The sequence below is a fragment of the Ctenocephalides felis genome, unplaced genomic scaffold, assembly GCF_003426905.1.
Source record: "Ctenocephalides felis isolate EL2017-DRISC unplaced genomic scaffold, ASM342690v1 CF-g0.4_SCAFFOLD_01170, whole genome shotgun sequence".
Taxonomy (NCBI): Eukaryota; Metazoa; Arthropoda; class Insecta; order Siphonaptera; family Pulicidae; genus Ctenocephalides; species Ctenocephalides felis.
Genome location: NW_020537324.1, coordinates 81,885,161 through 81,903,904, shown reverse-complemented (window position 1 = coordinate 81,903,904; position 18,744 = coordinate 81,885,161). Strand labels below are relative to the sequence as shown.

Here is an 18,744-nt window from a genome sequence, read left to right as displayed (position 1 = left end):
TCGAATTTTGAATTGCGGTACGGGAAGTTCCAGCAATTTCCTTAAGGCACGATGCCCTAATTGCCTTAAGACAGAATTCCATACAGCTAGTTTTTTTAATTTTCAAATTTTTTCCATGCTATTTCCGTACTAAGTTTGATTGAATTGCGCACTATCTAAAACTTAATCTTAAGAGCTAAAACTTTCAGAGTATTGTTTTATCAATTTGTAAACATTTGAGCCTCTGGGAGGACCATCCTAATATATATATATATATATATATATATATATATATATATATATATATATATCATTTATATTATGTTACGAATATGGTGTGATTATCGTTTATTCAACTGTATCAATATTGATCGATTTGTCAATCGAATTCGCAAAATGCGTGCCATTTTGCAATAAAATCATTTTGCCACGAATTTTGTTATTGTGCTAATGGAACCTAACAATTGACCCTGACCTATAAAATTTCGAATAAATAATGATGAGCTAGTTAGTTGTGTATTCATGGTCTAAGGGTAATTCAGGCAAATTATTAATTGAATTATTATTTGAAATCCAAAAATGTAAGAAATGTAATATATACAAGAAAGTGAATGGCAAGGCTTGTTTGGTATTTTTTAATTTTTGAGAATAGCTTGAAAATTTGCATTATAAGTGGTTTGGACTATCACATTTTTCCCTAATTTTTTCCTTGCTCATAGCTTATTTTTCTTTATAGAACTTCTATGTCTCGGTCTTTGTTTTCAAGTTCTGTCTGTGTTTTTCTGCCCAAAGTCGTTCAACTTTTACATCCTTGTTGATCCAACTCTCATCAATCATCTCAGCCCTTTTTTATAGTATTTCCATATTTAGATCCACAGGAATTACCTTCAGACAATAAACTTTCCTGTACTTCCTCATTGACGACCTTGTCATCGATCCATTTTTTTTTCTATAACTTGCTTTTATCTACATTTCTTAGAGTCCATTTCTCTGATCTTTCTTCTTCATGTCGAAGTTGATTGTCAAAATCCTCAGTCTTTTTATTAATTTAATCTCGAGACTCTAGTTTGCCAATTACTAAAGTTCTTTTTTTTATCTTCTAGGTTGTTGTTTAATTTGCTCATCAGTAGAGTCCTTTTTCATCTCATTTTATTTATTTTTTTATTTCAGAACGTCCTCTCGAGGACCATGAGGATGTCCTTAGGACTTACAGGGAAATGCAGTGCTTTTCCAAGCGTGCAAGAAAACGGTTTGTCTTTAGAAAAGATCCGAGGAAATATGATTATTTTGCAGACCCACAGGTAAATGAATATTCATATCTATTCATATATACATATATATATATATATATATATATATATAATTTTATTTATATTTTGTGACAATTTTTTTTTTCTTTATTAATTTAATATTTATCATGTCGCAGAATACATAAAAATTAGATTTGTATTTGTGTTGGTTTTAAATTTGTTTTCTAAATTATTATTATTAAATTTTATTTGTTTTTATCATTATCATAACGTGGCAAAGTACGAACCTGGTTTTGATTCAGAATCGCGAAAATGGTGGCGGCATCTGTTATTCGAACTCGGAACTCGGAATTTATATATGGATTATTTCTTTTTTATAATATATATATATATATATAATATATATATATATATATATATATATATAAATTTTTAGAGAATCTTTTTTGATCCATACGTTTCGACATATGATTTTATGTCATCATTAGTGAATATAAACAATTGGCTAAATAAGTGTAATTTTTTGGTAAATTTGTAAGAATTTATTTAAAAAATGGTATCATTAAATATTTTTATTTTTTTATGCTTTTTCATCCAGTGTCAAAACGTACAGAATTAATATCACACCTAGATTTTTTTTTATTTGCATAGATTTATTACCGATCAAAATAATATTCATTTTTAAGACAATATACACTTAGAAATGAAAAATATCTTTATGAAGAAAGTGATGGCACACATTTACGAAACTTCAGGACTCCTAAAAGATGACACATATCTAGTTATGTTTAGATTTTCAGATTGATGACACATATTTGATGTCGAAACGTACAGAATAAATATCCTTACATCTTGAAATTGATGGTACATATTAAGTGCAGAAACGTACTAAATAAATATCTTTAGTACTCCTGAAACATGATATACATCTGGTTACGTTTAAATTTTCAAAACGATGACACATATTTAGTGACGAAACGTAGAGTAGTAAAAAATTTTGAAGAACTATGTTATGTCAACGAGATACTAAGACATATCAAAGTCATTATGACTACGATATGTTATGAATTTTTCTTGGTACTAAAAACTGTGAAATTGTTATCTATCTGCTCTGCAGTTAGGCGTATTTTACGTCTAAACAAAGTAAGGGAGAATGTTATGATAACTGCATCCTATTGATACGCATTTATATCATACGGTTTTATGTGTGAAACGCCTGATTATACAGCAAATATATATAATTTTCACAATTTTTAGTACCAAGAAGGATGGATAATATATTGTTGCCTTATGCCCAATAGCTATGTTACCGCAAAATTGGCACCATAGTCTTGAATTTTGAAACACTACTTTTCTGGTCTTGCACAAATGGTCAAAAATTCCACACATATTTCGCACAAAAATCGAAAATGAAAATGTTTATATCTTTACGTTTTAAAGGTTTCTGAACATTTTGGCATACCTCTGAAATTATGGATGTATGTGTATGTATGTATGTATGTCTGTATGTATATATGTATGTATGTTTGGACACATTTTTCCGAACATGATTTCGGGCGCACAAATCAACCGTTTTGAATGGTTCAAAAAATATTCGATTCCTATTGATAGGGAGATGTGCTGATTCGTTTTTGACAAAGGCAGGATAAGCAGTAACGGTGACACGGGCCAAAAAGTGCCAAAAACGGTAATTCAATTTTTGAGAGAACGGAGTACCTGATTTGAATTCAAACAACATGTTACTTGTATTGACGAAATGAAGAATTGATGATATTTTTGGTAAGGCAGGTCTAGCGGTTTCGGAGATACGGATGAAACATTGAAAAAATATGATATCTGGTAGTCAAAAATTCGCATTAGACATATACACATCAAATTATCAGATATTTGATGAAGCTTTTTTTTATTACAATTGTGTTGGGTTCCGTACCATTGCTTATTTTAAAAGTTTACTTATACGGATCAAGCAAATTTCAAAATTTTCGAAAAAAAATCAAAATTTTCAAAAATATACAAAATTTTATACTTCAAACATGAATTTTAAATTTACAGTTCAGTTTGAAAATTTATATATTTCAAATGCGTTATTCTAATCGTAAAAAATATATCCTCAGATGGCTTTATTCGGCACTTCTTGCTAAAGTAAACTTTCTCAAGTGATAAGTACGTCACTGTATATTTTATGAACGATAAAATATATAATGATTGTAATTACCTATTTGAAAATGTTTAAAACAATTGTTACTAATCATTGATTCATAATTATTGATCACTGATTTTTTTCCCTCGAATATTTAATTCTGGTACGGGATATTCCAGCAATTTGCCTTAAGGCACGATGCCATGCACCACTAGTTTTTAAATCATTCTTTATATAAAGAGGAAGAATTGCAGCATTTTTTTTTTTCAAAAAAAAAATACCTTCAATCAAAATGTGCCCCTTCGTTTGTTTTAGTAGATACTTTACTGACACAGGCATGTAGTTCATTTCGTCTAATCCTTTTTTGCTTTGCCCAGTGTCTTTAATAAAAGTCATTATATCAGATTATAATTTTCGACCAACACTTTTGTCTTCAATACAAAGCTTTTTTTTAAAGATTTATAGGGCAATTCTGCCATAACAGAGCTCATAAAATAGGGGTAGATCGGCCTTCCAACGTTAGTGGGGGTTGGGCATACATTTGGACACTATTGGGGCGCTCTAAAGGAGCCAAAACAGGATTTTTTAAAATTTGACCCAATCTTTGGGTCAATGCACGGGACATCAGAGTTCATTTTAGAGATATGGTTGCTTCGGCAAAGCATCTTATTTTGATCCGTAGTATCCGAAAATCATTTGTGCCTATACGACTTTGTTTTATTCATGCAAATTGACCTGCTCTAATATATATAGTTATAGAAGTTTTCGGAAAATAAAATCTAAAATAGAAAACAAAGTTGTGATTGTGTTATTTATTAACTTCCCGTAGGGTAAGTTATAGTAATCGCAAAAAAATCGAAAATGAAAATTTTTATATATCTTTATTAGAGGTTTCTGAATATTTTGGAATACCTTAGAAAAAATGGATGTATGTGTGTGTGTATGTGTGTGCGTGCGTATGTGTGTTCGGATACAAATTTTCGTCGACGATTTCGGAAACACGGATGAAGCGATTTGAAGAATTCAAAAAACATTCGATTCGTATTGATAAGGAGACGTGTTGATTAGTTTTTGGCGAAGACAGGTCTAGCCGTTCCGAAGATATGGGGCAAAAAGTGCCAAAAACGGTAACTCAGTTTTTAAGAGAACGGAGCGTCCGATTTGAATAATTCAAAAAACATTTTACTTGTATTAGCAAGATGAAGAACTGATTAAATTTTCATGGAGGCAGGTCTAGCGGTTTCGGAGATCTAGTACAAAAAGTAAAAAAAAATGCCATCTGGCAGTTAAAAATGATCATTAGACATATGCACATTAGATTATCAGATATTTCATAGAGATTTTAACAATAAGTATAAATTTTGTTTACATTCTTATGGGTTCCGTACCAATGCTTATTCGTTAGACGGCGGCGCGGCGCTTACTCGCTTCGATATTTTGTCTCTATGCAGTTAAAGCAGTAGGATTGCTTTGAAAAAAAGTTCAGAGTTTCCAAAATATTTCAAAATACACTTTTCTTCAAAAAGTCTTTTTATTCAAAAAAAGTAATTTTTTGTCAAATTTATAGTTTCTCAAAAATCTAATTTTTTCGAAGTAAATTTTTTTCAAATATGATAATAGATAATTAAACATAAAATAATACTATGGTTAAATAACATGACTTTGGTGAAATAATTAATTGCACAAAATATTGTGGGGTTTGAGTTTTTTCTTTATGTTAGCCTCACAATCAGAACTTTGTTGACGCATATCGAAAAAGTTCAAACTGCCGCAATACTCATTGACTTTTTTGGCTAGTCTATTCAAAGGGCTAATATGCACGTACTTTTTTGAGGGTTTTGCCGTATAGATTATTCTATTGGATCGAAGTCCTGGCCTTGGAGTGACAAATTGTATTTTTTCTTTTTATATATCATAAGATTTCCTATAACATTCGATATTCCTTTATTCCTCCTCCCGATCCTTCTTTAATCTAGTCTTCATCTCAAAGCACCACATTTTTAGACCACCACCTCTACCTCAAATTTCTCTCCAATTTCTCACCATTTAATTACATTTTATTACATTTCCATTACAATGCGGCCCTTCCTCCTCCGTCGTAAATAATTTTATGGGTCCATTGACAGCAGGAGGACGATTACGGCGGCTGCGTCAAAAGCGACGACCGACGGGAAATGACTTTCTATTCCTTCATTGTGGTAATATGGTGGTGGTGGCGGTATGGACGGCGGTACCGCGGCGGTCGTAAAATTTATTATTATCCGCAACAGCAACAGCGCGGATCGTGTGCGATTTATCGCTAAAACGAGAGATTTATGCCGCTCCGTGGAAAAAATCAGACGTTGCTCTGATCTGATGGATGGATGGATGGATGGTGAGGGTGAGGGTGGGGTCGCACTGGTAAATGACTGAAGACAAAACAATCATATATCTTATATATAAAAATGTAGCTCTCGATCAAATGATTCGGTAAAACTCGAAAAGGGCTAAACCGATTTGGCCAGGTTAGTTTTTAAAAATTCGTGCCAATCAGTAGATTGTCGGAAAGGTGAGATAATATTTCAAAATCGCGTAGAAACTTTACATTTTTAATTTGAACATTTTTTGTAGAAGCGTAATTTAAATAAAACAATGGACGGTGGCTAATACGTCAAATGTCAAAAGTTTTTGACAGATGATGTTCAATTACGTTTAATAGGATGTTTTGCGTGAATATTATTTAATCATGATTAAGTTTTGTTTGTAGTTTTATTTATATACTAAAACGTTAGTAAACCGTCCGCAAGTGTTACTAGAGACTCGAAATATCAACTTTTTTGAAATGTTAATATGAAAATGCACTTTTTGGCATATTTTTCTCAAACACGGTGCTCTGAAAGATCTCATTTGAATAATTATATACGCATTGGTATTTATAAAACATTTTCTAGGTTATATTATTTTTTATTTATGCTATTTAAATTCAGAACCTAAATTTGGTATCGATCAAAGGGACATTTTGTTGAATATATCGAAGAATAGATAGTAATATATGAAGGTCCGGGATAAAAAAGGTCCACCACCAATGTGTCAAAAACCAGTAAAGTTAAGCATTGTATAACAATAACATTTGAAAGTAGAGGGAAAAAGATGTATAACCAGCTATAACCTTGATTCTCATGACTTTGCTATCGGGAGATAAACGGTAATCTTTGAAAATCCATAATAAAAGTATTTTCTTCCGTTGGTAGTTTTTTGGCATTAGTTAAAAATGTAATTGTTTTGTAAAATACCTTTAAAATTATAATAAGACTTTAAACCTTTTTGCCACCTGCCCGTTTCAAATTACCCCGCCTATAGGGTAAAAAGGTCCAGATAACATTATTTTTGAAAGACATCAAAAAAGCACATTTCTACAATGATGAAGTAGAAGGCAGTTTTACTGAACGTAGTCAGATAATTGTTCTTTTGAAATGTGTTATTTGTTGTGATATAATTGGTTTGATTATTATAATATAATTAATATTTGCTCATATTGGACTTTTGTGACTCGCCCTGCTCTACATTTATACTTTTTATTAAATTTACTTTAATTCATCAAATGTTCGAACTTGAAACTTTTCAAAAAGCATGTCAAAGAAGAAATACTTAATTCATTTTCTATCTCTCCTCGCAAAAATTTGAAAATTTTGTATAAGCTCAGTAGTAGTATTATTTACAATTATACACAAGATCTAGAATCGAAAAAGAATCTGAAAGACTTGAAACGTAATCAATAAGTCGAAAGACCAAAAAAGACTTGGATTGGATTATACGATGTTTTCTATAGAAAGTGTATAAAACTCCCACTTTGATTGCATTGACAAAATATAGACAAACTAATGGGGTTTATTGTTTTTATAATCATTGCTCATTGTATATAGCATTCAAACAACACATCCTTATACACTTAAAGTATATATAGTTAATATTTTTGATTTTCTAGAAATCATTTAGAATAAACCTTACTTAGCAAAACAACGTTTGCCGGGTCAGCTTGTATATACATACATATATATATATATATATATATATATATATATATATATATATATATATATATATATAGCGTGTGTGTATGATGCATTCAAAAAGTGCATTGGTGCATAATTTGGCACTGCATTTATACAGAAATTTGCAAATAACATTTTTACGACTCGGTCGTAAAACTCCATTGTGGTACCATCCTTTATTTTTTTATGTATATATATACAATATATATATATATATATATATATATATACAAAAGTTGTATAAACTAGCTGTAAGTGGAATTCTGTCTTAAGGCAATTAAAGCATCGTGCCTTAAGGCAAATTGCTGGAACTTCCCGTACCAAAAATTATTATTTTTTTAAAAACGATTAACATTTTTGAAAAAAATTTACTTTGAAAAAATTAGATTTTTGAGATATCTATAAACTATAAATTGGACAAAAAATTACTTTTTTTTTGAAAAAAAAAAAATTTTTTTTTTTTAATTTTTTTTTTTGAAAAAAAATTGTTTTTCTTTATTTTGACATATTACTGAACTTTTTTTTCAAAGCAATCTTACTGCTTTAACTGCATAGGGACAAAATATAAAACGCGTAAGCGCCGCGTCGCTGTCTAACGCATAAGCATTGGTACGGAACCCATAGGAATGTTAACAAAATGTATACTGATTGTTAAAATCTCTATAAAATATCTGATAATTTGATGTGCATATGTCTAATGATCATTTTTGATCGCCAAATGGCTCATTTTTTTACTTTTTCCTCCATATCTCCGAAACCGCTAGACCTACCATCATGAAAATTTTATCGATTCTTCATCTTGTCAATACAAGTGAAATGTTTTTTGAATTATTCAAATCGAACGCTCCGTTCTCTTAAAAATTGAGTTACCGTTTTCGGCACTTTTTGCCCCGTATCTTCGGAAGGGCTAGACCTGCCTTCGCCAAAAACTAATCAGCACGTCTCCTTATCAATACGAATCGAATGTTTTTTGAATTATTCAAATCGGTTGATCCGTGTTCGCGAAATCGTCGACGAAAATTTGTATCCGCACATACATACACACACGTACATACATACATACATACATACATACATACATACATACATACATACATACACACACACACACACACACACACACACACATACATCCATTTTTTCTAAGGTATGCCAAAATATTCAGAAACCTCTGAAACGTAAAGATATATAAAAATTTTCATTTTTGATTTTTTTGCGATTACTATAACTTACCCTACGGGAAGTTAAAAAATATTAAAACTTAATGAAACGAAATAAAAAAAATATTTATTTTCGCAGAAAATTATGATGCGGCAGACTCAGTTTATTATATTTATGCTCCAACAACTTTGTAACTTTGCACAACTTTTAACGACTTTTATATTATTTAAACGAAACCAGGAAAGTAAGTAGTGCTTTCGCAAAAACAATTACAAAACATTATGCAATTTTAATGAAACAAAGTTAAATACAAGTATTTGTACTATAAATGGTACGAGTAAAATAAATTAGCAAAACCTCAACACAACACATTGTAGTATTTAACAAATCTAATTTTCTTCCTATTCATCTCAATGTCAGAGATCTCAATAAATCACTCAAAAGCCTTTCGAATAAATTTCAACACTCAACAGTCATTATTAGGCTGGGTCCACACAGCGGTAACAAAATCGTAGATAAATAAGCAGAAATAAATTGCTTTGACATTACTTCAATTCTAGTTTTTAGGGACTCGATAGAGTGCGCCACTAACTGTAGCACGTAAATTTACCAATAGGTTGAAAACTAGATAAGATTTATTTAAATATTTAATATAAAAATGATAAGCTTGATTAATTGGAATAAATGAAATTAAAACAAAATAAACGCGTATAAAATATATTTTCAACTAAATCACAAGTATGTTTTCACAAAAATATATAATAAACTAGTTGGTATTGGTATTTTGCCTTGAGGCAAGTTACATGAACTTCCCGATATGTGTAAATAATCGACTTCATTCATGATAGATAAATTAATTTATGAGTAGTTAAAAGTATTCGAAGTGGATTTATTACACATTATTGAAAATCGAACACGTCAACCCGGTCGGAGTATTTTTTAAAAGCACATTTTGAAAAATCAATAATTTTTATAATTGAGCCAATTTTTTGTAGGACTTTAATTGTTTAGTATGTTCATTAAGACCAAGCATTTATCGTTATACCAGGTAAATCATCTAATTTTAATTTTAAAACGTCAAAAAAATACTCATTTTCTCAACTTTGATGAATTTTTAAATATAAACTACTTGTCCTAAGGCCGTAATATTTCAGTAAGTTCTGTAAGACCATGATATATATCGCCAAAAAAGTTCCATGAAAATCGGCTTAATTTTTTTTCAACAGTTAATTACAAGAAAACGGATTGGTAGATTTTCACCTAAAACTAATCAGTATCATTCCCAACTAATATCTTTTGAACAGTTTTTGATTTTTTAAAATCGGTTCGATAGGATGAGCTTAAATGTGGATGAAAAGTTTAACACTCTTTTCCAAATTACAAAGAAGCGGCTCGGCAGATCGTTACTGACAAACTATAGGGCTCATTGAGATACATCGAATGGCTTTTAAATTTCTGAAATCGGTTCAGGCGTTTTGGAGCAAATGTCAATGAAAGGTCTAATTTTGACAAATGCCAAAAAAACGACACCAATTTTTGCAAACTTTGACGAATTTTCAGAGCTAAACGAGTTGTCGTAGGCAGTAATATTTTAGTATGACCTAGAAGACTATGATATCTACCGTCAAAAAAAAATCATAAAAATCGCCGATTTTTTTTTAAACTTTATTACAAGAAAACGGCCCGGCCGATCTGTGCCAAAAACTAATTAGCACGATTTCCAAATAATACCTTTCGAACGGTTTTTGAATTTTCAAAATAGATTCAGAATTGCGGGCTAAAACGTAAACGAAAATTTTTCCACTTTTCTGCGATTCATAAAGAAACAAACGGCTTGGCCGATCGTCGCACAAAACTGACAAACAATAGTCCTCATCGAAATACATCGAATGGCTTTTAAATTTTTGAAATCGGTCCAGCCATTTTAGAGAAATGTCGATTTACATTTTCCAAATTCGGTCTCATTCGATTCAGAATGGCTTGAAACGTCGAGAAAACATAAAATTAGCGAATCGGATTTTTGATGAAAACATAAACTTCTCCTTTGGAATGCTAAAAAATATTAAAAATTTGAAGAACGTGTATTAAAGTTACATCATCGATGTAAGCGATTAATTTGGGCACAATAGACCCTCTGTTGCACTTATACTGTGTATTGGTATTATGTCACTACATGGTCATTATACTTTTAACTTTTCATTATTAATTATGATTTCTTTTTTAAAAACATTTATTTATGATGCTTTGATGTTTTGTGATATATCACTCTTGACCTATTGTTTAAAACTAAGATTTTAATTATTTCATTTTTTTGTTCCAGAATTTTTTCCCGACTGACATGATGGTTGCAAGTGCTATTGACGATTTTATCAATCCTATATACACGGTAAGTTCACTATTTTTCTGCTGTTCTGCAGAATGAACTCTTTTTCCAATATTTATTTATTTATTTATTTATTTATTTAAATATATAGCCCACAGATTTCTCTAAGAGGACTCAAAAATACAATTATTTAAAATAATGAATAACAAATAAAATATATACAAAATTACAATATATAGTTAGTAACATAAAATGCTAAGATAAAATTGCATATAATGCAGAATGTAACAATAATATTTATAAACAGAATAAGAAAATAATGAGATATTTGAAAAAGAAAATAAAAAGGTTAACTTGTGCAGATGGAGATTATTCGATTATTAGGTGAAGTGTTGTGAATATCTATTTCATTATTAATTAAGTTAAAGTTAGAGGACATTAGTATAATTGGCGAATTTAAGAGGGAATTAGATTTAGGGGTGGGATAATTGAAAAATAATTGTGAACGCGAAGATAGCCTTGGAACATTAAAGGATAGTTGATTGAGAATAAGAGGACAGTCTATAGAATTATTGCAAAGTTTAAATAAGAACATAATTGTACAGATAAATCGACGTGAGGCAAGGGAAGGAATACCAAATTCTTTTAGTAAAGTGTTGTGGTCAAAGCCACGTTCAGGGTAAATTTTATATGTTTTATAATAAAGATACTTCAGAAATTTTCGCTGAACCTTCTCTATCGCATCAGAGTTGTTGATATGATGAGGATACCAAATAATCGAACCGTATTCTAATTTTGAACGTACAATAGAATAGTACATGCAAAGAAGTGCATTGGTAGACTTAAATTGTTTACAATTTCTTAGTATCAAACCTAAAGATCGATGTGCTCTATTACAAATATCAATTACATGATCTGTGAAAAACAAACCAGAATCAAATAGAACACCTAAATCGGAAATTTTATTACATCTATCAATGCTGGTGTTAGAAATTTTATAATCAAAAAGTATTGGAACGCGCTTATGTGTAAAGCTAAGAATCTTGCAATTTGATATATTTAGATGTAATTTGTTATAGATACACCAAGATTGGAAAAGGTCAAGTTGAGACTGTAATAATGAGCAGTCATCAATAGAATTTATTTTGAGATATAGTTTCAGATCATCTGCAAATAGTAAATGTGGACAGTTAATAGTATCAGAAATGTCATTAATGAAAATAATAAATAGTAGTGGACCAATATGATAGGCAGTAGAGGTCTTTTCTCTATTTCTCTATCATTTGGCGCAGTACTTCCTTATTTGCACCTTTCCAGTCAAATTTCTCGTCTCTATCTATTACAGCACCAAATCTTGAAACCGTACAGATCTTTTCATCGACTTTCTTCAGAGTTCATGTTTCTGATTCGTAAAGAGCTATTCACTAAATATAATAATTATACAGAAAACTTTATATTTTTAAACTTCTCAATTACTACTGCAGTCTTCGTCCTCCGTCTTCGCCCAATCGTCATCAGCCAACATTTCCACCAACCCCAAGTTCACCCTCGTCGGCCTGGTTTGGATCCGAGCTGGGCCCTCGTGCGGCAACGCTCACGCCCAGCAGCGCGTCTGGCGGCAGGTGCTGCTACTGCTGGCCGGTTCGAAACTCTACTACACCAGGGAAGCAGAAACAGCTGCTAGAGTCGTGAGGGACAGAGAGAGAGGAGAGGCGGTTAAGGATAATAAGGTAGGTCGTTTATTTATTTGAACTCTTGTAACTTTTAAATGGTTTGTTTGGGGTAAATGGAATGTTTGGGGAATTTGTACAAAATTGAATGAACAAGAACTTTGTCTAATATTATAAGACCCTACAGCAACTCCTTATACTCTAAAACCGTTATAGAACACTATGAATTGACTTTAACTAAAATTTACAAGTGCATTTGTTTATTAAATCTTAAATATCTTTTAAACTATTCACGGAATTTAAATAGTGTTTTTGGCAAATTTGTTCAAAATTAAATAATCTACATCTTTTTCATACAACTTGAGACCCTACAGCAACTCGGTATACTTTCAAATTCACCGGAAAATGAATAACTAGTTGGTTTGGTATTTAGTCGAGGCAAGTTACATGAACTTCCCGATATGTGTAAATAATCGACTTAATCAAAAAAAATAATTTAATTTATGAGTGATTAGAAGAATTATTAGGGTTTATTACACATAATTGCAAATGAACGAACACGTTAACTCGGAGTATTTTCTAATAGCAAATTTTCAAAAATCAACCATTTTTATAATTGAACCAGTTTCCATAGGACTTTAATGGGTTAGTATGTTCATTAAAACCAAGTACTCTATAGTTATACCAAGTAAATCGTCTAATTTTAATGTTAACAAACGTCGACAAAACTACTCATTTTCTTAAACTTTGATGAACTTTTAAAATTAAGCTACATGTCGTAAGGCATTAATATTTCAGTAAGTTCTATAATATAAGACCATGATATATATCGCCAAAAAAGTTCCATAAAAATCCGCTTGAATTTTTTTTTCAACAGTTAATTACAAGAAAACGGCTCGATAGATTTTCACCTAAAACTAATCAGTACCATTCTCAACTAATATCTTTCGAACAGTTTTTGATTTTTTAAAATCGGTTCGGTAGGTTGAGCTTAAATGTGGACGAAAAGTTTAACACTTTTTTTCAAATTACAAAGAAACGGTTAGGTAGATCGTCTCACATAACTGACAAACGATAGTCCTCATTGAGATACATCAAATGGCTTTTAAATTTCTGAAATCGGTTCAGGCGTTTCTGAGAAAACGTCGATCAAAAGTCTAATTTTGACAAATGCCAAAAGAACGATACTAATTTTTGCATACTTTGATGAATTTTTAAAGCTAAACGAATTGTCGTAGGGTCGTAATATTTTAGTATGATCTAAAAGACTAATATATCTACCGTCAAAAAAATAATCATAACAATCGACGAAATTTTTTTTTAAAAAACTTCATTACCAGAAAACGGCCCGGTCGATCTCTACCAAAAACTAATCGGCACGATTCTCAACCAATATCTTTCGAACGGTTTTTGAATTTTCAAAATCGATTAAGAACTGCGGGCTAAAACGTGGACGAAATTTTTTTCACTTTTTTGCGATTTACAAAGAGACGGCTGGGCCGATCGTCACACAAAACTCTGAAACGCTAGTCCTCATCGAAATACATCGAATGGCTTTTAAATTTTTGAAATCGGTCTAACCGTTTTTGAGAAAACGTCGATTTACGGCAAAAAATCTGTTCACACACACACACATACTGTTCCCTTAAATTTGGTCTAATTCGATTCAGAATGGCTTGAAACGTCGAGAAAACATAAAGTTAGCGAATCGGATTTTTTGATGAAAACATAAACTTCTCCTTTGGGAAGTTAATAAAATATTAATTTTAACGCGCTAAATGTACTCTTGCGTATTTTTGTTGTAACTCTTGTAACTTTTGATACATTTGCATAAAGTAAATGAAATATTTTGCAAATTTGTACGAAATTAAATACTCTACAACTTTTACATACAACATACGACTCTAGAACAACTCGGTATATTTTAAAATTAATATTGAATGTTACAATAAAATCCTGAAGCTAATTAGTGCGATGCAACAAAATTTACTTGGCACAGGTACACTTGTTCGTTACATCATATATAACTTTTGAATTATTAGCTGAATTCAAATAGTGTTTTCGGCAAATTTGTACAAAATTGAATAAATAACAATTTTTTCTAACATTATAAGACCCAACAGCAACTAGCTCTACTCTAGAACCGTTAAAGAAAACTATGAATCGACTTTAACGAAAATTATTCATTTCCAAGTACATTTTCCCATTATATCTTGAATAACTTTTAAACTATTTGCTAAATTTAAATCTTGTTTTCGGCAAACCTGTACAAAATTAAATTATCTACTGGTTTGTCTAACATTATAAGACCCTACAACAACTTGGTATACATTAAAATCGATATTGAATACCATGTAAGGTTTGGCTGACATTCATCGCTTTATATAATAATAAAATAAAATAAATAGAAACAATTATGTCATATAATTTTTATCACAACGTAATATTTAAACATTGTAGAAAATTTTAGCTTGGTTTTCAAAATTGTACTATAAATAGTACAGCTGGCAAATTATATATAATTTTGTATAATCGAAACTCGGTTTTAAACAGTTGGGTTGCACTATATGGTACATGACGTAAGCACCGAGTGTAGTCATGCTGTCTAGTATATAATTGGCACTGGATATACATATGTATATAATATACATATACATTTGTATATGTATATATACATAATGTATATTTATACATGTATACATACATGTACATTTGTATATTACATGTGTATATATACAACCGAGTGTATATACTTTACATTCCCGATGCCGGCAAGAGCGCGACAGACATATCCCCCCAATTCAATCCCCAATAGCGTGATCTCTTTCTGGCAATCAGCCCGCGGGCGAGTTTATCGTTGTAAGATTGCGTTTGTGTGAGTCTTTGGTTATGTAAAAGCGGAATGAAGTGCTCTGTAGTTGCTATGCAAGTTTGCAGTTTTATTATTTAGGAAATGGCGGATTTTTTTTGCTGAAGTTTAAGACGAATTGTACTGGTAAAAGAGACTTTTAAGGTTTAAGCAGCATAAAAATGATACATATTATTAACCCTTTCCACACGCTAATTCCGAGATTTACATGAATTTTGCCGCCGGAGCTGCGGCATCCGAGTGGAAAGGGTTAACTTCTCAAAGCTGGAAAATCCAATTAGCTATTTTTAAATTTTTGTGGCGTTACAAGTCATTCTGAACTTTTGGCACTGAAATTGCAAAATGTATGTGTGTATCTTTCTGAAGCCAACTCCGTTACGGGTCTATATTTGTATGAGTCGGTAGCAACAAACTATCAAAATGCTATGTATTTCCTGTGCAATAAGATATTTTACATATAAAACCCAACTTTATGATTGTCTTGCCAATGAGATATCGGAATATGATAAAATTGTTATTTGATGTTCAGGCGTTTTGTAGGTTAGGTTTTATGTGGTACGCCTGATTAAATTTGATACCAATTCTTTAGCCCACATATTATTTGATTCAATATTTATGTTTTTGCGAGTAGAACTCCTGTTGTAACATTTTGAGCTGAACCAGACGCATATATTGATTTAGTACTGCGAGAATAATATCATCAGCTGGGGGATCTTTAGTAAAAGCAGGATATATATATATATATATATATCTTATATATAAAATTCTTCTGTAACAATGTAAGTTTCATATTTCCTCCTAAACTATAATTCGGATTTTCATAAATCTTCCTGAAGTTTGTTCGGGAAATTTTTTAGAATGTTTTGATTCATAGAAATATAGTTAGATTGTAGAAATAAATAGAAAAAATTATAAAAAACCGCTTATCATTGTTTGCCCTTGAAAATATTTGAAACTTAGTTTGACATTAAAAACAATTGAGGACTGTTATTTGCCAAACATTTCTATTCACTTATAGGCTAAGGCGATATTAGAAATAATAAATTCATAATTATGAATAAGAAAAATTTAATGTCTACATTATTAATGCCGAAAAGCAGCTGAGATGTGCCAAAAATTAAATTAATATAAGATGCAAATAATTTAACATGCATTTGACAAGTGATGCAGTCTGCGCATGCGTCTGACGTGCGCGTGGTTTGCTTTTGCTTGCAATAATTTTGTTTGCGCACTTTGCGAACAGATTCGCCGTACGAATTCGCGCAAAGGAGCGAGCCATAAGTGATTGCGCTCAAACATATTCAATTTGCAGTCGTTTTGCCTTACTATACTAAATCACAATACAAAAAAAATTATTTAGAAGTTTCATTGTGTCAAAATTCATATGTTTGTCATTGGGTACGGAATATTTACTCAATGGAGCGCTTTGGGTCTGAAATTTTTACTATTTTCCAATTCGTTTGGAATTTGGAACTAGGTTCATCTTACTCTCCAGAAGTGAAAAATTTAGACTCCTTTACCACTTCTCGGGTGGATGACTTTTCTTTTCAGTGGTGTAATTTTACTTTTTCAAAATAACGTTGGGTATCGATAAAAAAACTAATTATACGAGAAAAATATTTAATAATGTTTTTCAAAAACGAAATACTTTTCAAGTTACTGGCTACTGAATATTTGTTTTTTTTTTGCGTTTTTTCATCATTTTTTGCTAACACCTTCAAAAATATACATTTTAACGAAAATCATGTAATGAACAGAATATATCAATTAAAATCTTAATAATCGTTATTTTATAGTGTTTTAGGAACATTATTAGGCTAGATATAAAAATGGGTTTTTATAGTGCTCAAAATAAGCTTTAAAATGAGTACTTCTGCGTGTAAAATGAGTGAGCTATCATGCAGATAAAGGACGCATGCAATGTTTTTTTTTTTCATTAAATCAAATACTTTGAGTGCCATATCCACCAAAATTAAAAATAATCGTATTCAATCTAGAATTAACTTGGTTTAAGAGATCTTGATGGATTCTAGAAATACCACAACTTTAGTACAAATGATTCTCAAAAACTCATGATTTCATGAAAAAACAAAAAAAAACATTTAAAAAAAAACAACCAATTTCTCATCATAATACCTCTGAAAGAATACGTATAAAAGTATATATATATAAGAAATTCGAGGTATTTTTCTGACTAATTATTATTGTTTATTATTTTTTTCGTTACACAAATATGATAGATGTATGATTAATTAAGGAGCTGTCCAACCAGAGGTCTTTCGAGCCCTTTAAAACTTCGCCGTTTTACAATAAGAGAAGTTACGTAAAATTAATGATAGAGAAAGTTGTAGCTCATTTAATCACCTTTAAATAGTGTATTACAAGTTCTGATAAAATCAGAATTAAAAGAGTAATAATCCAATTAATGCTGTGGATGGTGACGGAGTGCAAATTGTTAAAAACATTGAAATTAAGATAAAGATTAGCCTATTTCCAAAATATCAAGTAAATTGGAGCACAGTAAAAAAAATCACAGAGCAATAATTTTGTTGATTGTAAGTTGAATAGAGCACATGTGAACAGGATTTGACAAATTAATTCACTTCAAATATAAACTTAAGCAATAATGTATATTGATTTATTAGAGAAAAAATGTAATTTAGATATTAAAATTACTAAAAGCCAGTTAAAATATGGTACGAAATTATAAAAAATTATAGGCAACATTATTGAAGCATATATTTTGGGTAGAAAAATAAAAGGTGATATTGCACCTTTGCCGCGAATGCTATATATTAATTCTTTCTGAATTTGTTGTACTTTTTAAAAGATTTCAATTTTCAACACGTGTATCTTATGCTAACCATAAATCACAAAGGCAGACGATCATTTTTAGTGTGATAAATTTGGAAAATCATGTTTTAGTCGTGAATAAACAAAAAATCATCATTTATATACATCCACATCTACAGGTATGACTAAAAATACTATAACCCTTAAATGCAATAAAATAAATTGAGCTATTGGAAATAAATTTGTTTTATAAATCGCAGTGTATAATTTTTAATATACAATTTTATTGAACATTTTTTAATATTTGTTAAATGAATAATTAAAGTGTTAACTGTGGGAATTGAGAACAATCATTTTATTTGAAATAGTTCTACATTCAACATCACTCATATTTGTGTAAATAGTAATTCAAAAAACATTAATTATTATTTTTAACTAAGCAGTAAATATTAGTATAAAAAATGAAAAATTGTAGACATGAGTACAGAACAACGTCTGTCGGGTCAGCTAGTATATTATATATAAATA

At 30.5% G+C, this 18,744-nt stretch overlaps 1 protein-coding gene across 1 annotated transcript in view; it reads left to right on the top strand.

The window, feature by feature from the left end:
• LOC113367775 overlaps nucleotides 1–12,635 on the top strand; it is a 78,193-nt gene extending 65,558 nt beyond the window's left edge. Inside the window, exons 8-9 of the mRNA XM_026609355.1 lie at nucleotides 10,882–10,947; nucleotides 12,369–12,635. Coding sequence (XP_026465140.1) covers nucleotides 10,882–10,947; nucleotides 12,369–12,635 — 333 coding nt within the window. The remainder of the gene's footprint in view (nucleotides 1–10,881; nucleotides 10,948–12,368) is intronic.
• Nucleotides 12,636–18,744: the final 6,109 nt, after the last annotated feature.